A 23,265-nucleotide genomic window follows, 5' to 3' on the forward strand; every position below is an offset into this window, starting at 1 on the left:
CTAAGAAAAAAAACTTTTTAACCAACCTAACAATTTGAAAAAAATCTATGGTTAAAAACAAATCTATTTAAGAGGAAAAAATGTAAGTTAAAGCTAGGCATACTCTAAAGTTTCTAATTTATGATGTCTGTTTTAGCATTTCTGCAAAACCAAAACACCCGTGCTTCAGAAATGAATATCCATCATACATAAAGCACAAATGAACAACCCACAACCTCCCCATTCATTGTAAAATGTCTGTTGTACTGTGCTGTTTATGAAATCATTTTAGAATGATTAAGTATTTATTCAGTCATTAAATATGAGGAAATGAGGAGAACAGGAAGGGAAACAGAGGGAAGCTCCATGGAGAAATCCCAGCTTTCACACAGCCACATCTTCTATGGCTCTGGTAAGATGTGGGTTCTCAAATCCCTTTCATCGAAAGCAACCCTTTAAAAGTTGAAATTTGGCAGGTAGACACATTAAAAAGGGAAAAGAAAACTCATACAACACCTACCAGGAGTCAGGCTTTCTGTAGATTCTTTGTATACATTATTTCACTGAATTTTCACAATAACCCTCTAAATCAAATTAAGTTTCTCCCAGATATTATTCTTTTATTGTTGAGATGGCATTCTCGCCTATTAGAAGTAACAGGGGAATCAGACAGATCTGGGCAGAGCTGTGTGACGCTGAGCAAGTCATTTAACCTCTCAGAGCCTCCTCTATAAAACTGCAACAACAATATCTACCTAGAAAGGGTCTTTTTTGTTTTTTTGAAGATTAAGTAAGAAAACTATAGCTAAATACTCACCCCCTGTAATATAACACCCAACAGAGGGCAACAAAAACTAGTTCCACTTGGCCTGAAACCAAGCTGAGATACTAAGTAACTTGCTCAGTCACACTAAGTACTAAGTAGCAGACCTCAGATTTTTATGCCAGTTTGTTTGAATCCAAAGCCCATGTGTTAAAAGGGGACACAGAAAGATGAAAACTGGGGCAATTTTTAACTAAACACCTCACAGAAATTTGAACATAAGTGGTGTAACATCATAAGGCATAAAAAATAAAAGTGCTAAAATTTATGAAAGCATTTGAAATATGAAATGTACAAAAGGCATTATCTTTGAATACTCATACCCTAGGGAATTTTTTTCTTCCTTCTACTCTCCTACATTTTTCAAATTTTCTCTAGTAAGCACTAATAATTTCATAGCAGAAAGAAAAAGACATTTTCCTCTTTTACAAATAGGGATGGTATCTGTTGCATCAGACTGCCGTTCAAGAGAGCTCACTGTGTCCATCCAAGCCACAATACCGAAACAACCAAGCCGGATGGGAAAGGTTGTTTGTTTAATTAGGCTTCTATCTAGTGAAGAATGGAATCTATTGCCACAGGTGAGAACTATATGACAGCACTGGGACAACTCAATGGCAAAGTCAGTTTTCTCAAAGGAATATTCCAATTGCTCAATATACTTCAAAATGTTCCACCTCCACTTTCCTATTTACCATGACTTTTAATGCTCAGAAATATATTATGGTCAAGATTCATTTTTAATACTGACAAAAGAAGAAACTGACCAAGGTCTTCTGTGTGCCTACCAGAGCTAGCATATCTTTCTTTGCTATACAGAGACTTGCAAATTTATACTAAATTTGATCACATACAGAATTTTTTTTGCTTTCTTCCTTAATATACACTAATACATTAATACTGGGGGAAAATAAATATGCATAGTGTAGGGCAAGGTGTATTTAAAATTTATATTATTTGGGAAAACTCTGGTACCAAACTAATAGTTTTTTGTATATATATTTGATAACTTCATCGTCTTATGGAAAATACTTATGACATTTATGGAAGCTAACAGATTAAAGGGACCAATAATCAAATAAAACAAAAAGTAATCTCATTTTACCTAATGCTTTCATTTTTACTTTCTCTTTCACATATATTAAAGTTATATTTCATGAAGCTTTTATAACATAATTGAAGCTTTTATACGTAATTTTCCGATAACATAGTGTTTTGATTGTTTTGTAAATTAAGAATTTTATGAAAATTGTTTCATGACCTTTTCCTGTTTTGGAGGTAAGAGAAAGGAAAGGAAGAGAAAACTCAAATAAAATAAATTATTTCTACACTGTAGCAAACAAAAAAATGTATACTTGAAATCCTTCGATTGGTAATCATATGTGTCATTTATCAAGATATGAGAAATAATGATGTGTCATACAGTGCAGAACCCAACACTTCTTTGTTGCTACGGATTAAGTAAAAATCAGTAAAGTGCCTGGTCCTGATTTCAAAACTGCACGCCTGTAACCCACCCTCATAGAGAAGGACTAGCCCAGCTCTGAGAGGAAGAAAGTCAACCTCTCCCTTCTCTGCCCTTAAGGAAAATAAGCCAGGCTGTCATGACAACCTCTGTTCCAAACAGCCCTCCACGGTGCCATCCTGCAGAAATCTAGGGTTCAGTACAGCTGCTGTGCCGGATGCAGATAAAATACAGACCTCTTCACTACAAAAGAAAAAAACATAAACAAGTTAACATTTTCAGGGAATCTAACTTTGGAAAATGTTAAATATCAAAGTGATTACAAGGGTGACAATTTAAATTTAAAGTTAGACTCTACTAAATATTAATATCACAGGATTACCTCCTAAACCTAGAATAGAAAACAGAAGTAATGTTGTTAAAATGGAAAAGATAAGAATTCTTTCTTATTTAAAAATTGTAGGGGCTTCCCTGGTGGCACAGTGGTTGAGAATCTGCCTGCCAATGCAGGGGACACGGGTTCGAGCCCTGGTCTGGGAAGATCCCACATGCCGCGGAGCAACTGGGCCCGTGAGCCACAACTACTGAGCCTGCGCGTCTGTGCTCCGCAACAAGAGAGACCGCGATAGTGAGAGGCCCACGCACCGCGATGAAGAGTGGCCCCCACTTGCCGCAACTAGAGAAAGCCCTCCCACAGAAACGAAGACCCAACACAGCCAAAAATAAATAAATAAATTTAAAAAAAAAAAAAATTGTAAAAGATAAAGCATAATATTAATGACAATTGATTCATTTTATTTGTTTTTTGTTTGTTTTTTATTTTTTTATTTTTTCATGGAAAGGCATTTTATTTTAAATATAGCAGTGTGACTCCTTTAAAATATGGTAAAGCTGATAAAGAATAAAGCTGGAATGCTTCAAAATAAAGGTAGTAATAAACTATATTGCTGAATCCAGTAATAACCCATCAAACTGTATTAAAATACTCTTTTAAGTGTATACTGAATTTTATTAAAATTATTCTAAAAGCACAACTATGTAAATATCTATATTGTTATAGCTTAATTCAAACTTAATAATAAAAAGATATCTGAAACAAATAAAATACAAAATAAACTAAACAGAGCTTATGCTACATCATTATATGTATGATAAAAACTGATTTTCAAAAGAATTCTTTGAAACTCTTTGATTACATACCACCCAGCTTGAAAAAAAATTAAACAATCAACATAATTATTGAATGAGATCACCCAAAGCTAATGAGAAAAGTAGCAGCCTAGGGACGAAATGCTGGAAACAAAGAGTAAATGGACCAGAAGAAAGGATATAAAAGAAATGGTCACTTGATCTGTAAGAGGCCAGGCTTACAATGTTTAAGTGGGCACTGAGAACATCAGAAAAAGTAACAGGGAGCCACAGAAGGCGCCAAATCAAGGAGCTACAAGAGCAGGCGTGCATTTCAAGGTATGCGTTTCAGGGAACTGAATCCAATAATAGTAAGTAGGATGGGTTAGAACAGAAAAAACTAGTAAAGACAGGATTTAAAGACAAAGATATTTTGAGGTCTAGAGGGAAAAGAGAAGTTTGTATCAGGTGAACACAAACTTCTAATGATTAATTGAACCCATTTCTATAGGCTCCTGCAACTGTGATTTATCTCCAGCCACTGATCTACACCTCTGGCCTTCTCCACATGCTAGTCTTTTCGCCTTGAAGACCCTCCCTATGCCTTTTCTCTTCATTGATATAACTCATGCTCATCTCCCAAGATTCAGTTCAAGCTTCAGTTACTTCATTAACACTTTCTTCCAATCCTACTTCTAACCTCCAGCCTTCTGAGATCCTAAAGCATCCTAGGATGTCTCTATCATAAAATATATTATACTTGTCATAATTCTCCAGGAGAATGTGAATCTGGCGGCAAGAACTATGTCTTTTAAAACCATATCCCTAAGACCGGAGAGTGCATGACACGAAATCCATGAATAAGCAAGACTACCTACTGGGGAGTAAGGCAGGATAAGCATAACAAAGTTAGTAGTTTAACAAAAGTAGAACAGCTACTATGGGAATACAGCAGTTCAAGGGTATAATACGTGGTCTGCAAAGGAAAAGAAAGGGTCCTCAGAAGATGAAATAGCATGGCTCTGTAACATCCTCATTTACTACAGTCTAATCATTTTTTCTCCAACAAAAATGATCGCCACCACCACAAGAGAGTTATCCAGGTAATAGCTAGCAGTAAGAATTATCCAACACAAGGTGGAAAAATAAGACAGCAGAAGGTCAAACAGTTTCTAGATGAGATATCCACTACAAACTTCTGAACGAGTGGAAAGTAGGGTTCAAGGATGGCAGATAGCAAGTAAAGTCAGAACCTATGTAAGGAACTGGGAAAACTCTTGGTTAGGATAAGGGTCAAAACAAACTAGGTGTAAATGAGCAAATGGGATGGGTGGAAAAATATTAAGTTGTGATCCAAGAGGGAAATTTTATGGTTTCAAATTTTTAAAGAGAAGCAGTTTCAAGCCACAGTGAGGTCCAAAATAAGGCTGAAAGTCACGTGGGGATAGAGGATTCGAGAATGAGAAAGTACAATGCCAGGCTGTTAGAAGGGAGATAACCTTGTTTAACTGGAGGAGATGGGCCAAGCAGTAATGAACAAGGCAGAAGAAAGTTTTGGAGGCAGAAAATTCTGAACTGTGGAATGGCATGGACTTTAAAGGAGGAGAGGCTCTCCAAATGAAAGGTAGGAGAAAAGTGGATTGAGAACTAAGAGTATGGAAGTCCCTTCCTAACTGGGTAGAGTTAGAAAGGATGATTTGTTGGCAGGAGAAAGTTAAGTTACAGTTAGTAAAAGAAGGCAGAAAGAGTTTACAATGAACTTTAAAGACACATGGCAAGTTCATTTACAATAGATCAAGGGTTCCAAAATCCCAGAGGAGTTAGTGGAGTCACAAACTGGAGTAAAGTAGGCCTAGAGTTAATACTTGCTATGTGCCAGTATTATATTCTCATTTAATCCCTCAATAACCTTAACTGATAGGCAGTTATTATCTCCACTTCAGTGTGCAAACTGAGGCTCACAGGAGTAGAGTAACTTTCCCAAAGTTTCACATTAATTAAGTAGTAAAAATGGCATATGAACCTCGGTGTGATGTACTCTAAAAAAGCCCATGCTCCTGGACCACTCCACTATTCTTCTTTTCCCTGTATCTGCATAAAGCTTTCCCCCTTTCAGATGACAATCTGTAACTTACAGCATCTAGAAAATCAAGTTGTTTTCATTTACCAAATGCTAGTTGATTCACTGTAGCCCACTACAGCATGACAGCCTAATGCTTTGGCATGTGATTTTATTTCTTGTCTGATTTCTGCCCACCACGCATCTCGAGTTTCTGGTTCATCTGAAAAATAAATTTTAAATCAGTTCACTACTCAATAGCACATTGTCTATTTGAACAAGAAATGTTTAAAATAAGCATACTCTGGAAGGCAAAGAAGTACTATTCTACAACAGTTTTTAAAACTTCACATCTTTAAAATGCTACTTCTCAAAAAGCTTATTAACATTTTAATTTAATGCTACTTCTCAAAAAGTTTAACATTTTAAACTCGATTGCTAGAAGATAAACCACCTAGTTCTATCTGCTTTATTACTTTAAGGGACATCTATAGGGATGTATTTTATTAGATACAACTTGAAAGGTAGACCCAGAGTTTCCAGATTCCAATCTTAACCTAAAAGGACATCCTATGTCTCACCTCACTGAGTGGATACCTTATGAGTCATATCCATAAATTTAACTTAAATTCTGATTTCATTTCCTGGTACCTATTTTTTATAATGCGCTATATCCTGGGTTCTTTCCAAGGCAAAGATTTGTCAATGTTAAAAAGCAGAAAGCCATCTGTAACCATTCTTCTAAAGAGATGTGGGTCCTGAAGCAAAGTGGCAAGAAATAAAGGGACTGGCCAATGCAAAATAAGGAAAGCAAATACATTTGAAAGATTAATACAAAGAATCTGGTTAATGTATATAAGGACAAATTTCAGATAGAACACTGTAACTCCATAAATGGCTCTGTCATTAAGAAAATGCTTTAGAATCACAGAATTGCATTTTATTACCATAGAGGAGTCCAATATTGCTTGTAATGGAGCATTATAGATGGAGCATCTGTCACACATACTTCCTAATCACTTGCATTTAGCTACTGGTGAACAGCAGCTGCATATATAGTAACTTTTTAAGTGCAAAGATGTTAAAAACAGAAACGGTCTGTAATCAGCATATCCTAATTTGTTTCTTTTTGTGGCAATTCCGTTTGGGAACAATTTGGAATAGAAAAAACAACTCTAAATAATATGCTAAGTTCTTACTGTAAATTTTCCACATAAAAGGCACTATTAAGACTGAAAATCAAACCATCCAAAAGCCTTCTTTCTTGAATTTCAGTACTTATGCAGTTTTCAAATACATTTTTCAAAATAAGTAGAATAAGTAGAATCATACTCACTAGTGAAATACTGAAGACAGCAAAGTAAAGAAAGGTTAAAAGGCTTGGTATAGCTCACATTCCTATGATCTCCTCCGCAGGGAGGAGATCAGCAAAGGGGAGAAATGAGGAGATAAGAGCCAGAACTACAAATGATGCCAGCCAGTTCTTGATTTAAAGTTTTGGATCCAATACAGAGCTACCCTAAAACTTTCTTTCAGAAGAAAAGAAAGAAATGCAAACTCCAGGAAACTCAGGAAAAGATCAGAGTACGAGATAAAATAAAGAAGGAAAAGAAACAGAAAATACTACAATATGGTGTTAGCAATCAATATTATGAATTAAGAAATGTGTGAGACAATTAGGTGGCCCTGTTTTGCACATACACTACTATGTTAAAGAACTTCTTCATATTCCTAAATGACATGGAGACGTCAACAGCACAAATATACTTTCAAATCCATTCTTTTTAGGACATACATGTTTCCAGACCAATTTGGATATCTATTTAACATCATCCTTTCCTAATAGGGAAATTTTATATCGTAAGACGAACTATTATTCAAGTAGTTGCTCAATCTATCAAAGTACTTATGATTCTTTGAAAATAGATATCACAAATAAGAGAAATACATCTCAGTTTAGAAAATAATTATTTTCCTGAAAAACTATGTAAAATAAAAAGTCTAATTTTTCTAAAATTTAACAGTAGAACGTGCTATTTACTTTTTAAATCATTCTGGAAGTTTACAATATTACTTGCTAAACCAAATAATCGTATACTACGTTTTTAGATTTCTCACATTAGGTTTGCCTACATCTTGCTGCAAGTAATACATGGTAGCTTTTCTGTTTTAAAAATGAATTTTACAGGAAGTAATCCACAATATTGTTGTTTAAATTAATGAAAAATGGAGGAAGTTACTTATTTTAAGTTCAAGATCTATTTATTTAGAAAGGCCAGCATGCCTAAATGGAAAAATATGTACTAATAATTACTATGAGATACATGTAACCACATAGAATACAAAGTTTATTTACATCGAACTTACCTTGGTATAATACATAAAATAATCAGATAATTAAACCAAACACTATGAAAGAATAAGTGGCTGATTTAAAAAAAACAAAACAAAAAAAAACAAACAAGAAAAAATGCTGAATGCAGCGCAAGTAGAGCATTCATGCTCTTCTGACAAGTTCACAAGCAGCCTTTATTTTGACACATGAGCCACACAATTACACATGGGGATGCCACTGTTGTACTTAATAAAGTATTTACAAGCTTAATAAAAGCTAAAGAGTTACAGAACAGGGGGGCTAAGGAAGCAAATGGCATATGTCCACACTCCAAAGAATTTCTTAAATTTGGTTTTTGGCTAAAGCAAAAGCTCAAAGAACGAAGGGTTTTGCAAAGCAGATTCAGCAGACAAGAGCCAGAAACAGTGGATGTTTTGGCGCATGCTTGGATCAGGTGACAGTACAGACTGAAAACTATGGCAGCTCACTGAAATGGTTACAGAAAGTAATGGCCCTAGATTCTAGGTGAAAGCAAGGCAAGCATACAGTAGGGAGCACTTAATCACAAACTAGTAATTGGATTAACAATAATTACCTACAACTGTAAGCAAGAAGTCAAAGGAACTTTTTGGCTATTAAATTTAGGGGTTAATTAAGATAAAATTAGGATAAATCAATTTATTTAATATTACAGAAAAATTAAATTTATCTTCAAAGCCTATTTTATACTTAATGCCAGAGATGAGCCAGAGAAAATTCAAGTGGTAATCATAACTCAGCCTAACTTATTACCACTGAAAATTCAGAAATATCATAGTATTTAATCCCTATTAATGGAATTTTTAAAGCTTAGAAATAGCTAATTACATTTCTTACAGGAAACACACTAGTGAATTTGAAGTGTTTTATTCACCCTACAAAAGTAAAAACTAAGGATTTACCATACTTATATAAAAGGCAAAACAAAGAATCTGGCTTAAAAATTTACTGGCAACTATACATGCCATATATGAAACGATACAATCTGGTCACTTGAAGGATATACAGCTGAGATGCGAGGGTTGCAAATAAACATTTCAGAGATGTCAAGAAAAAAATATTTTCACTTTAAATACCATGCTCCTCCCAATAATCTATAGAATTATTTATAATTATAAAAAGATGATCACTTTAGGAGATACTAAAAGTTATTTATTTATTCAAACTATATTTCATACTATTTTATGTTTTTCTTCTAAGGGTCAAAACTCTTCATTGCTAATATCACAAATCTTTTACTATATCCTTTTAATTGTAGGCATGAACTGAGCTCTAGAGCAATACCTCACTGATGCCTTTTTTAGGGGTAATGTCTTCACGCCTGGGTTGACACCACAGTCAATTCATTTTACTACTGTTACTTGTCTAGAGCATGGCCATAGCTTGATATCTTGCCATCGTTTTAGCATTTTATCTTGTTTTTGAAGTACAGGTGACACTGGTAAAGATTCCTAAAATGACAGTAATAGTTTACATCTCAAAAAGTAAAGAAGTGAACAACTCAACATAACATGCTTTTATAAAACTGAATCCCTTTGAGATTTTAGGCAATTACACACTTGCAACTAAGAAACGCTGACTACCTAAAGTGTTCAATTTAGTTCTATTTTTACATAGCTCTAGAAGAGAATAACTCTGTCCTTCGGAATCTTTTAATCTAGTTGAAAGAAAAACAGGAAATGGATAGTTACTCAATCTAATTTTTAAATAAGCAAAAGAAGATGAAGTGTTAGGTAGGATTTTCAGTACAATGATAGTGTATCTTGTTAATGGACAGCACAAAAAGCTACATTCTCAAATACCTGAAATGAATATTCCAACCCAAAACAACCTTTTGAAGAAGATATATTTCCCCTAATGAAATAGAAATTAGAGAGTGCAGGTTCAAGGGAGTATACAACCTTAAACTGGGTGGTGATTCAGTACAGACTAAAAAGAAGAGTCTCATTATAGAAGAAGTGATGTGCAAAGTCAGAGCAAACTTCAAGACATAGTAATTTAGAACGTTAGGATGGTGGCTGGGATACAATCCACGTTGCATCAAACTGGAGTCTTAACTATTTGTAAAAAAAAAAAAAGTCAAATACGTAATCTACTCCTTGATTGTGAAATTTCACTCTTTATATATAATGTAACTGGCGATCAGTTACATTATTTTATACAGAGAGAGAATGATATATTACATTTACATGTTACATTATAATAATGTAACGGAATATCCAGTTACACATTACATATGCATATATATGAAAAGAGTGAAATTTCACACTTAAGGAGATTACCCATCTGATTTTTTTTTTAACAGACAGATAGTAAAGAATGAAAAGTAATGAATATCGTTACATTATGTATAGAGAGAAAATTATGTATTACAGTTATATGTCACATTATAAAGAAAAGCTCACATATCACACATGCTATATTTATGTCTTCTTGAACTCTATATATCTATTTCCTGAAAACCTTATTAAAATACTGAAAACCAAAAGCTGCTTAACTACTTTAGGCTTAGTTCGCACAGCTGCTCATGAGTGTCTCTCAGACGTAGAAAAATAATAATTGCTGAGATCATCAGCAGAATTCAAGTTCCAAGAAAGCCTATCTTCATTTAACTAACACAGGCACACACACACACACACACACACACACACACACACACAGAGCAAAATAATATAAGAAAAAGCCTAGACCAGGTATGTAAAAAGGATGAGGATTTACACTGGATGAACACTGGTGTTCCCACTCCCCAGCACTGGGCTCAAGACATGGTGGGCACTCCACAAACAACCACTGAAGAAATATCTGCATGATCAGACTGATATGTATATTCTATAAATATTTCCTTATATATCAGCTGACATATTTTGTTAAAATTAAATATTTTTAAAGCAGTAACTATACTTTTCTTAGGTTTTAACTATTAATTTTTGTCCCCAAAATAAAGTGAAATTTCTAAACAACTACAGTTCTAAAAACTAACAAAAAAGAGTAATATTTTCTAAATTCAGACCACTAATCTAGAGCTTGTATTATCACTAGTCAAAGTTCATTTACTATAAGACTGAGAAAATCTTCAGTCTAATATGTCTTAAAATCTACAATCTGTCTAAAACTTAAAAAAAAAGAAAACTTTTTAGAATATTCTCAGAAACAAGAGGAAAGTTACTTAGTTTCAAACACCTTGTTTTACTAACTCAGGACTTAAAAACACTCTTAAAAATATTGTCTAAGTTTATAAGCTATTTCAAACTAGTACTTTTCAAACCACATTATATAACTACTTTATATTTCCTCTTGTCACTTCCTGAAAAAATTATCTAAGCTGACATGCATCCTACACAAGAAAGAATAACAAATTTTCCTCAACTCACTGAGACTATTACTAATTAAGAAACATGTATGTGTGAGCTATTCAGAAATACTTTTAGTGGTAAACTCAGAAGAAAAAAAAAGATCATAGCCATCTGAGAAACAATAAGCTAGGGCTATGAAAATTTACTCTTAAAAGTTTACAACTGAACTTTCAAATAGACTTGAGTTTCCACATGCCCCCTGGAATGTCAGACTTGTAGACATGTGGAATAACCATCATCTATCTTTCTCTCTCAGCTGAAAGTTGCCAAGAGCCTGTTTCACTCACCACATCCTACTAATCATGAAATCCTGTGGATTTTACATTATAAATAGTTCGTGAATTTATGGTTACGAGTGTAAGTCCTGAAGCCAAAGTAGTCAGGTTGAAACTGTGGCTCAGTCACTTTCTATTTTACTTTGGGGAAACTTCTACGTTTCATATTGCTCATCTACAAAATAGGAATAATGCCTATGTCAGGGTTGTGTTTTGAGGATTAAATGACTTACTACCATAAAGCACTTAGAAGAGTATGTAGTACATAGTAAGTGCGCTATAAACCTTTAGCTCTCCCATTACCACCAAATCCTAGGTCACTTATCTGGCCAGTACCACTGCATCTACTAACTGGGCTCCCTGTCTCTAGTCTTGCTGCTTTTAAACCCATTCTCCAACCTCTAGTCAATGAGTTAATGCAAATGTGGCCATGGGCTACCCTGTCTTATTCCTATGCACCTCCTGTTCCAGGCGTGTCACATACAGATCTGCAAATGTTACATCCTCCTTCCTAGCAGCAAGATTCATCTTGTCTTTCTCAAAGTCTGTTACCAGGCCAAAAAAATAAGAAACAAGGTAAGAAAAGGTAATAATTTTTAAATAAATTCTCAGATACTGAGTTCCCTTCTTCCTGCTCTATAAAAATATTTTCTATCACTTGTAGTTAACACAAACTAAGACAACAAAGCAGGAGAAAAGGGGGCAGGAAAAAAAAAAAGGTAAACTAACCAAGACATTCTGTATTAATGGCAAAAAACTTAAAATAAGTATGAAGTAGCTATGTAATAAACATCATCGAATGAGTAATGGCTAGGATACTGTTTTGCAAATGCTTGAAGTTTCAGAACTACATTCAAAGAATGTATTAACATGGCTCCAAATACACTGTCTGAAATATAAATCTGCGTGAATCTCCCATATACCATCCAACACTGAGCTCAAGAATTACCACCTCTATAAGCTTCCCTGCCACATAGAGTTAATCCTGCCTTCCTCTTTAACTCTGTATCTTGTGTCACTCCATAGCACACAGTAAGCCATTTACATATTCTTCTATCCTCCCAGAATATGAGCTTTCTGAAAATAGGAGGACTGGCACCTTTGCACACCTATTATCTAGTGAACTGCATGGCACAAAACAAGTTCTAATAAATGTGTGCATGATATATCGTATTTCATGAAATACTATTGTATGATATAAAATGTTTTCCTATATCTTTCCACATTTTAATGTTTTTGAAATAGGAATGTCTAATAATTAGTAAGTATGTTTGACTACCATGTGTTCCCTTCTTTTTTCTCTTGGAAGGCATCTAACACCTGGTATTCAGAGAGTCCAGAAAATACAATATTGATGAACAGTTTCTAGCATTAATAGAAACTGTATCAACAACTACTTTTCTTACTGATGTGGTCAATTCTTGATTTTCTATGGTAATACAGGACAGGAGTGGCTAAATATTCCCTAATGATGGAGAAAAATATATAAATGATTTGAATATATTTACCAAATAAATCACTTTTTTTCAGAATTATCAAGTTATTTTTCTGAAACTAGTATCCGAAAAAACCTGGTTTCTGAATATGTGCCAACTATTATCAAAATATTCTAACACCTCAATTAGAATCAAAAGATTCTAACACCTCAATCCAAAGCATACAACTATGAGCACATTAAACTAAAAGCGTCATCTTTTAATATGCTATAACATATCCACCTTTTCTTTCATATATTTACTACTGGACTTTATTTTAAATGATGGCAAGATATACTGCTTCCTCAACCATGTTTTTCCTTGCCAAATTCTGTAATTCTGCTTACATGGGACAAAGTCTTTATTATGTCTACAAGATTTAACTTTTGCCTTTTCCACTTTTCCAAAACTGTTCTATCATTTAATACATCTCTCATTCTAAACATCTTTGCCCTCACAAGGTTTCAGCCTCCTTAAACTATTAATGATTGATGCCCTCAATGTCCTGTTCTTATGTAATTAGCCTTTTTCTCTGCCCACTACCCTGATCTGCCTATGTTTTTAAAATATATTCTTATTTTTATTAAATGAATCCAGCAGGGTATTTTTAATTTCTCACTAAAAATCAAGTATAAAGCATGACATTACAAATGATTAATTCTAATCAATGTGATAACATGCTGGCAAAAACTTGGATAGGAAATAGAGGTAATTTCCCCAAAGGTTTACCAATTGATGTCGGTCTAAATCTGCAAAGGTTGGACTTGATCAGACTGTGTACTAGACTGACTTTAGGTAAATCTACATGATGAACATGAGTTACTTCATAGTCAAACATGCACTACTTACATCAGAACTTACATCCTGGACCCCTAAGAACAAAAAAAGTTTACAATATTGAAAAGATTATGGGATATTATCTCAAATGCTAAGCCTCCTGGTGTTTCTGTTTTTGTTTTTCTGTAAATAGATGTACTTTCTGACACAATTAACTGAAAAAGTTCTACAGGAAAATACCAGTTTCTGATACTAAATCAAAATGGCTCTATTATTTAATTTAAATCTAAAATAGAAATAACATAAAAATGTAGATATTTATATTAAGAGAACATGCTTTTATCAAAAAGAAAAATTGGCTTTGACTCTAAACCACATCATCAGCTGTAAAGCTATCTTAGTTTAGTTTCTTTAAAAGCTACAAACTATATTCATATGTAAAATTACTTAAAAAGAAAAAATGTATTCTCATGTCGAAGAGGAAGGAGGAAAGCTTATGAAAGCTGTTAATCCCCCCAAAATCTGCTCTTACTTACCAAATTTTGGAACACTCTAGAATTATAAATAAAAATGCTAAGTTATACTTTTATAATATTTATAGAACACTAAATATATTATAATCAAATCTCAATTGAAGTTTAAATATACTTTACGATTATTAAGCTAGTCATTGAATACTTATAATATATATTTAGCAACTAATATTTCCTTAATCACAAAGCTAATGCCAGTGTCATTTACCTGATATGAAAAAACTGTCCAAAATGTAATAAATATAATTTAAAATTATCATTCTGAAAGTTAATCACCTAATAGAAGTCATTCATAATTTATGGTATTTCTATGGTTTTGATTAATTCATTTTAGTTAACACATATTTATGTTTGCCATTTCCATGGAGATTACAAAAGTTATCACATATGTATTGCAAAATGTATCTGTATAACTGAATTGACATTAAGCCTATTTAATCTAGAACATTTCTAAAAACTTCACTGAGCTGCCATAATTTTTGTCAGCATATGTAGTACTGAATGACCATTAAAATACCTGAATTGAAACTATTCCAGTCTAGCAGTTTGTAAGATCTTGTGTTACCCATAATTCCGACAAAGGCTGAGTTCAAAACAGCAAATTAGTAGATCAGTTTTAGGTGCAGAATAGTAGGAAAAAACCAAAAAACACTACAAATAAGAACACAATTGACAACACCACTTGACAGGAACTAGAAAGACACAGACAGCAGAGTTAATAAGAAGTAGAAATAGATAGAGAAGAAGGAACATGCTATCATAATCTAACATTAACTAAAGTCTGATTAAAGATAATTACCTTTTCAAAACCACCCCATTCTTTCCCTTATTGTATGACCCTGTTTGCTTAATATTTAAAAAGAGGCAGTTCTAAAAGAAATAACTCCAAAATAACAACCCATAGAGTTAGTAGGTGGTTGTGATTTTAAAATAAGACTTTTCCTTTTACACTCAGTGTGAAAAGAAAATTTCCCATATTCACTAGTCAAAAAATAGCTGCAAGATTCATCTGAGAGTCCAATACAGCACTTTTAACATTAGCACATGCACCTCACCCATCATAATTTTCTCTCGGCAGAGTAACTCAGTGTCATAAAATTAATACATCATCATTATGGTAGATGCTAACTGAGTTTTGTTTTGTTTTAACATTCAGCTCTTTTTAAAATTAAAATTTTTTCATAAATAATTATTTAAGGGGCCTGGAGATTAAGAAAATGTTAAGCAAATGTTCCTTTGTAATGCATACTACACATACAAAAAAAACAATCCAAAGAATGTGATAACTATATCAAAATAATATAATAACTCGACCATTAGACTATGTAATTGATTTGTGTTTAACTGAAAATAAAACAAAGCTGAAATACAACTTATATAACATTAAAGTATTTATATATATATATGCCCACAATCTTCTGGGAAATAAAACATTAGTAACTGAGAATTTCTCCATGTGAATTGAAAAAATATTCTGAGAGAGAAGGAAAGGAAGAGAATGGATGAGCTGTAGTTACAGTACACAAAACATATTCTGTAATAAGGAAGATTTGTGCTTTCTTCCCTGGGTCTGGATTCTTACATTTCTTACACAGCTAGAATAAACTGGCAAGTATGGAAAACCCCCAAAAGCAGTTGTTGTTGTTTTTAAGTAATGCCATGTAAAATATGGCTCTCTACTTAAACTTAGTTAAGTAACCTTCATTTGTTCTCCCAGACTCTACAGCTTACTCAGAGTACGTGGAAGCAACGATGACATCAAAATGTTTTCAATAAACAGAAGACATCAATAAACACCAACCACTGAATATATTCCTGAATTTTTGGAGCTATTAGATCCATGGGTGGGTGCCATCTATCAAAATATTTGAGTCAAGGGTCCAAAGAAACACAGGTAACTGGCCTTGGGTCACCCAGTTAATGTCAAGTATTAACTCAGTATTTCCCTGCACTTTCCAAATAATTCAAGTTCCTAAACACATAGATATGAAACTTGGCATAGTCCTCAAGGTCACTCAATCCAGTAAACTGGCCTCAGTCTAAACGTGCCTTTTAATTATTGCAGAATATGCAAATACTACATGAAGATAAGATCTTAGATTGACCCAAAAAGTAAGGAACAGGGAAAAAAAAAATAAACCAGAGAAGAAAAAGAGAAGGCTGGTGCTTAAAAGATGTATTTGCTCAGCTTTAGAGTTAAATAATCCTAGCTAGTCTTGCTTTTCTGAAATCCTGTTCAGGGTCTAGAAAAATTCCATTCTGCTTAACTCAAATGACATCAAACCATGGGACACAGATTAAATTTCTTAAAAATCTAAAAGAATGGTAATGCTCTGTATCCTCAAAATTACTATTTGTGTTTTGCATACAATAATTTCAAAGCATTTTTCTCTTTTATATAGCTGTCGGTACGAGCCCCAGGAAGAGGTTACTGGAAGTGACAATTTAAAATTTTCAAAAACATATCTGTATATGTGCCAAGTAAGAATATTAATATAACTTCAGGTTTAAGGTATGTCATCAAAATAATAAGTGATTTGAGCAAGTTATTGGGCATCTAGTCAATGAGAGATGCGAGAACAGATTACATAGGAAAGTTCCTACCATACTTATCATGCTTATTTTAGGTTTAGAAAAATCATCAAAGCATTTTTAATCCAAGGGCTTGAAATTACTAGGACTTCCATGCCTCTTCTCTTTTATAATCAAGACCCCATGTTTTAAAGAAGTGAGCTATTATTTTCTCTTGTTCACTTATATGGAACAAATAGCTACATAAAAGAAACCAAGGACCCAAAGAGAATAGTTGCCTTTTTTAAACTCTTAGGTACTCTACACAATGTTTACAATTACATTTTAAAAGAATACTTCTTTTATGAATAAGGAAATTACTCAAAATCCATAAAGAGTTATTGCTAGTGAAAAGAATTAACATCTTAAGCTAATGGCCACAATGATCAAATTGTAAAATTTGTTATCTGCATGGGTCAAAGAAAATAGCTGACTCAAAAGTGACTTAAGGATTCCCTCAAAGTGCTACACCTTGGCCAAAGATGAATCAAGATTTGTTCTGTATACAAAAGTAACTAAAATATATACTTCTACTTAGTTTAATTATTTTTAATTAAGATTACTGCAAATATTTTAGAGCAACGTGCGTCAGTTCATACTTTCTTTGTCATTTTTCTTTCTGGATAGATTTGGCTTAAAAATTATAAAAATCAAAAAAAAAATTATAAATATCAATGTTAATAATCACAATGTAAGTAAATGAAACATCGAAAACAAACTTCTAAAGAACATACCAGGATTGTGGATACGATCCAAAAGCTTCACAGAGCGTGCACTAACAACTCCCCCGACATGCACGAGGAATCCAGGAGGAAACGCCGTCAAGGTAAAAAATGGAAATTCCTAGTAGAAAGAACGGGGGAAGAAAACAACTGACCATGTGTGAAGTACAAAAAATGTGCTTGTTAAAAAGCTTGTCATAAGGAAATGAATTCTAGCCCTTACAAAAGGCTACCAATTATGCATTACAGATGCTTTGTAATTAAAAGTTTTCTTGGATGTTAGAGTTCCGAATCCATTTTCCCACGTATGTTATACAAAGTCCGAACACTCTTTTTATGAATTCTAAATGAGAAAAAAAACGTTCTCAGAGTTCCAAATTAAGATATTTGAACACGGGACTTCCGTGGCGGTCCAGTGGTTAGGACTCCTCACTCTCACTGCTGAGGGCCCGGGTTCAATCCCTCGTCAGGGAACTAAGATCCCACAAGCCGCATGGCGTGGCCCAAAAAAACCAAAAAGGATATTTGAACACACTCTTCCTTCCTCTCAATCTCCTATTCTGATGCAAAGTGGCAATGAGACGGGGGGGGGGGGGGGGGGGGGGGGACGACGACGACGGACGACGACGACCTGCCTGCCCCGCTACCCCACATCTACTTCTCAGTGGGCGTAGACTCTCCCTCAACACACATACCCTATCCCGGGCCACTGGTAAAGACTCTGAAGGTCTGGGGCAGGAGATGGAAAAGAATGGGGGACTCAGGGAGGAGGAGACAGATGAGCAGAGCAGGTTAAGAGCTACATAGAAAGGTGAAGAGAAGAGCCAATGTCAAGTTCAGGTGGGCAGAGAATCACTGTGTGAGATTATTTACTCTATCAACATGGGGGCAGCAGGAAAAAAATGTAAAAACATAAATGTGTATTAAGAAAGGGGAGAGGTATGCAGATGACAGCAAGGGGGGCAATAAAATTCTACAAGTTCTTTTAGGCTTTATTCTCCCCTTCTCTCTCAAGGATATCAAACTTGTCAATTTAGAGACAAAGAGAAGCATGCAAGAGAGAAATGGTAAAGCAGAGAAAGGAAATTCATTGAAACAACACCCAGAAAGAAAGGGGAGTTCCTGTGGTTGCCCAAATACAGAAGCCTCTCACGTTGCACAAATTGGATGCAAGTAAGGGAAACTTAATATCCAACCTGTCTAGCTGCAAGATTACTGCAGCTCACTTAACCAGAAGTCACTTATCAGTAGCCTCAGCTATTCAGAACGTAACTGAGAACTGGATAATAAGCAAATCAGGGCTCTCAACAGTCAAAACAACCGTTACAGTTCCAAGTACTAAACTTCAGGTACTTCATTCATAAGAGATCCCCACAGACCATATTCATACGATGATATACGGTAATTATAAATGTATAATGTTAGGAACATATTCTAAAATCTATTGGTATCTTTTTTTCTGGACCCACAGCAGATTAAATGCAGCAAATAAAAGCTGGGAGATAAAGAGATACAGAATACTACTAGAAGCAGGCACATTAAACACAGCAAGATTACTGACTGGCTGCTTAAAGCATGGAGAATACGAACTGGCCAAAGCATAATTCACACAGCATAGCAACTTGGAGCCATTTACCACAGAGGCAAACAGTCCTGCACACCTCAATAACCCATGAGATACAGTATTAAAAAATGTGTGTGTGCATGTGTGTGTATACATATACACACATACATATTTAGAAATAAATTCATTAGAATTTAAAAGTAATCTTGAACAAGGGCAAGAAAAACCTAGGCTATATAAAAAAGGAGTAAAAAAACAGTCAATGGAAGTGGACAGGTTTGGCCCAGCTGATAGGAAGAGGAAAAGGAAGAGAAGGGAGACGACGGGAGGAGAATTTTACTTAAAAGTATTATAAAATGGTTACTCAAGATAGCTCCTTATTTCCATCTAAATTTTTTAAAATATAAGTTTTAAATGAGAAATGTACAGGTAAGCTTATGTTACTGGAAACTTTAGTATTTTACCTAATAAGTTAGATCTTTAAGATTTTTCAATTTTAAGAATACGGAGGTTTTTAAATTTCCTCAAACTACTGTGGCCAAGTATAAAAAAGCACTTTACACTTAATCTTGATACTTAACATTTTAAATATTCTGGGTAAGAGACACTGAAAATGAAAATTTTGTAAGCTAAATGGAAAACAGTACTTCCACCGAAAATTGAGAAATAAGTTAGGTAAATTCCATGCTGGAAACCATCTGCATATAAGATTTCAGATAAGTATGAAAAAAATGAACCTAAATGATTTCTCTATTCAGGATTCTTTGACTCTCCTCCCCAGATTTCAGAAGATGGGATAAAGGGACAGGACGGAAAGCATCACTCTAGAGCCGGTCACAGCAGAAAATGTAGGGGAATGGCTGCCCAAAGAGGCGGAGACCCACCCTTCCAACTTAAACTCTGTCCTAACTGTCCCCAGTTCATCCAGCACACCCCCTCAGTTTAACACACAAAATTTAACCTACAATTAAAATGGCATCGTTAATCAACCTAAACTAGCATCTTCAGACAATTCTCTCATAAGGGCTACTGCCAGTATCTCAGCTGACTGTTAAATACCTATCCTCCCACTACCATCACCAGTGACTACTATGGAGCACTTAGAGCGTGCCAGTCCTATGCACAGTAGCTTAAAACTATGCTTCACAATCTTTCCCACACCCTGAGACGGAGGTACTATCATCTCCGTGTTTCAGGTCAAAAACTGAGATGAAGAGGGCCTAGGTTCTCTCTGAACCACAGATTTTATCACCTGGCTTCTTGCCATTTCTGGTTAAAACACTGAGTTAAAGAATTGATTTTAATCTCTAGTCTGTTACTATACCTGATGAATCTATAGGTTCTCTTTCACTGAAAAGGACAGCTTCCTTAAGATCAGCCCAAGCACACCCTGCTTTCAATGTCCAGATGGGAATGCCAGGTACTACAGAAGACATTTTCTCTGGAAAGCCCTTATATTAAAAATATCCTGGACTTCCCTGGTAGCGCAGTGGTTAAGAATCCGCCTGCCAATGCAAGGGACACGGGTTCGAGTCCTGGTCCGGGAAGATCCCACATGCCACAGAGCAACTAAGCCCCTGCGCCACAACTACTGAGCCTGTGCTCTAGAGCCCGCGAGCCACAACTACTGAGCCTGCGTGCCACAACTACTGAAGCCCGCGTGCCTAGAGCCCATGCTCCGCAACAAGAGAAGCCATCGCAATGATAAGCCCACGCACCGCAACCAAGAGTAGCCCCCGCTCACTGCAACTAGAGAAAGCCCGTGTGCAGCAACGAAGACCCAACACAGCCAAAAATAAATAAATAAATAAATAAATAAATAAATACATTAAAAAAAAAAATCTTGCCCTGTGGAGCCTAGATAAGACTTCATATGTTGATACTTTGACATAAGCCAAGTACATGCAGCATAAATCATTTAATAGCATGTGCTCAAAGACAGGCTAGTTGAAAATTCTGAGAACAAAAAATGGATTTTTTTTTTAAGATTTAAATAGGATTTTTCTTAGAAGATATTTAAGCAATTTGTTTTGAAATCAGAGATTCTTTTTATTATCTCAAGACACCAGAGTAAACTTTCTAGATATAAAACTCCATGCCAGGTTCCTACTATGATTTATTATATAATTTTATCCCCACTTCTAAAAAGATAATTTGTCAAAAGACTTTGCTTTATATCTAAGTTTCCCAAAGTTAAAGAAAGTTTCTTTCTTTAAATGGAAGACTCCATGGTAAAATATATTTGGGAAATACTAGGTTAAACTAAGTCAATTAGGTTTCTTTATTGAAGAAAAATATACATCCCGGAATCAAAAAGTAACTTCATTTTTCTTACAAGTGAAAAAAAAAATCATATTGAAAAAATAAATCTATTTGCTTTACAGCAAATAGTTCATAGGCAGAACCTAAATCTAAGTAAAAGTTTTATCTCTATTTCTCATCTCCCAATAATCTGATACCTATTACCAAGATCTTGTCAACTTATTTTTTAATGCTTTTGTGAGAGGAAAAAAAATAATAACGCTTTTATTTTTGAGAACTGCTACTTGAATAACTCATAAAATAAAAGATGATGGACAAATAAAGCTTCTCTTTTCCATAAGAAAAAAAAAGTCATATAATTTATTAAAGGTAGCAAGGGGTAGAAATGAGTATTTTAAAATGAATATATAAAATGATAAGTAGATCATGGGTTCAACTTGATCGAGTGTTCAACTTGGCAGAGTTAAGGCATATCTGTACACATACAGGGAGAATTCTTCATACTTCTGTACATATTTTTCCCATACTAATGGCAACCACAGGTAAGTGGGAAAGCCAAACAAGATAATGCTTTTTCTATTTATTACGTACACAGGGTAGAGAGGGAGGCTCACGGATTCAAGTAACTGCCACTGCAAGGTTCGGTAACGTAAATATATTGCCAACTGAGGTTTTATAAAGTTGTAAGTGAAAACTGTAGTTCTCCACACCTTTGCTGTTAATGCCACGAGGATTATCTAGTAATGTAGGCCCAATGTGTTAATGTGTCCAAAATTTTAAGAATTTTTGAAAGCATATTTGAAAACATAAATATTATCCAAACTAAATCCAAAACAATTTTCATTGATTAGTATTATTTTTCTTTTAAAGCTAGGTGCTCTTCAAACTTCTTAGTACAGAGAGTAAAGTCATGGGCTTAACATACAAGCAGAATCTCATTATAGCAAATGTCAAGGCAACTCAAGTTTTTCTGTTCCTGTGATTTCTAGAATGGTAATTAGATTACAGGAAATATTCCTAGTGTACGGGACTCGAGAGAGTGTAAAACTGGGAGTGGGGAGGCGGTAAGAGCTCTCTGGCCTAAAAACTGTAAGTGGCACACACACCTTTATCTGACCCTCTTCCCCATGTTGTTAGTCTATGTTTGGTTTCAATGCACAGTCTGAATGTTTAGGTGGGCTACTTGATGGCAGTAGTTGGTATGCCTGCAAGATGTGAGAGTAGCTGAAAGGCAACTGCTGCCTGACAGAGCATAAGGCAAAGAACTAGGTATTGCTAAAGCCCCATCGCTCTGTTTGTTCAGCTCTGCTATCTCCAGCCTCGTCTAAAAGGCAAACAGTGCGTACACATACTTTCAGCACCAGGAAAGAAAGTCTAAAAAAATTACTTATTGTACTATTTATAATAATAGGATCTGAAAAACACTCTTCTCAAAAGTCAACCTCTAGAAAAGAAATACCTTTGGTTTATAAAATATATCCTTTTACAGGCATTCACTATGTTTCATCTTTTTTTAATTTAATGCTAGTATAAAATGGAACATGTAAAAGAAAATTCTGTAAACGCTTATAACTTCCAAATCAGACATAATGAAAGCTATGGAACTATGCCTTAAAATAATTGACATGACATATAAAATCATGCACTGTATTAGTTAAGCAGAAAAAAAAAATGAGCCTCATAGTGCTATTAAATTAAAAAAAAAAACTTTGCATTATGAAAAGAAAAAAAGCTGGCAACATTTGTTAACAGCTTAAATAAAATTTAAATGATCAAGATTAAAACTACAAAAGCTACCGATACACGAAATAGGCTCTCACACAGGTTCAGAAACATACCCGCCTTCTACAGAACCTATGAGGTGATCCTCCCTTAGCAATGAAGTTTATACAAAAAAATAAAAAG

General features: G+C 34.5%; 1 protein-coding gene across 19 annotated transcripts in view; it reads right to left on the minus strand.

The window, feature by feature from the left end:
- The window catches only part of C2CD5 (C2 calcium dependent domain containing 5), an 82,655-nt gene that overhangs the window by 31,260 nt on the left and 28,130 nt on the right, over nucleotides 1–23,265 (minus strand). For 10 of the 19 annotated variants that reach the window (XM_036865209.1, XM_036865201.1, XM_036865212.1 and 7 more), the window contains 3 exons: nucleotides 17,547–17,655; nucleotides 5,563–5,677; nucleotides 2,415–2,510 (listed from right to left, as the gene is read on the minus strand). In XM_036865209.1, coding sequence (XP_036721104.1) covers nucleotides 2,415–2,510; nucleotides 5,563–5,677; nucleotides 17,547–17,655 — 320 coding nt within the window. Of the gene's footprint in view, nucleotides 1–2,414; nucleotides 2,511–5,562; nucleotides 5,678–14,758; nucleotides 14,825–17,546; nucleotides 17,656–23,198; nucleotides 23,232–23,265 lie in introns of all 19 variants that reach the window. The other 9 variants (XM_036865214.1, XM_036865207.1, XM_036865206.1 and 6 more) reach the window with 3 other exon arrangements.

Source organism: Balaenoptera musculus, chromosome 10, assembly GCF_009873245.2.
Source record: "Balaenoptera musculus isolate JJ_BM4_2016_0621 chromosome 10, mBalMus1.pri.v3, whole genome shotgun sequence".
Lineage (NCBI taxonomy): Eukaryota > Metazoa > Chordata > Mammalia > Artiodactyla > Balaenopteridae > Balaenoptera > Balaenoptera musculus.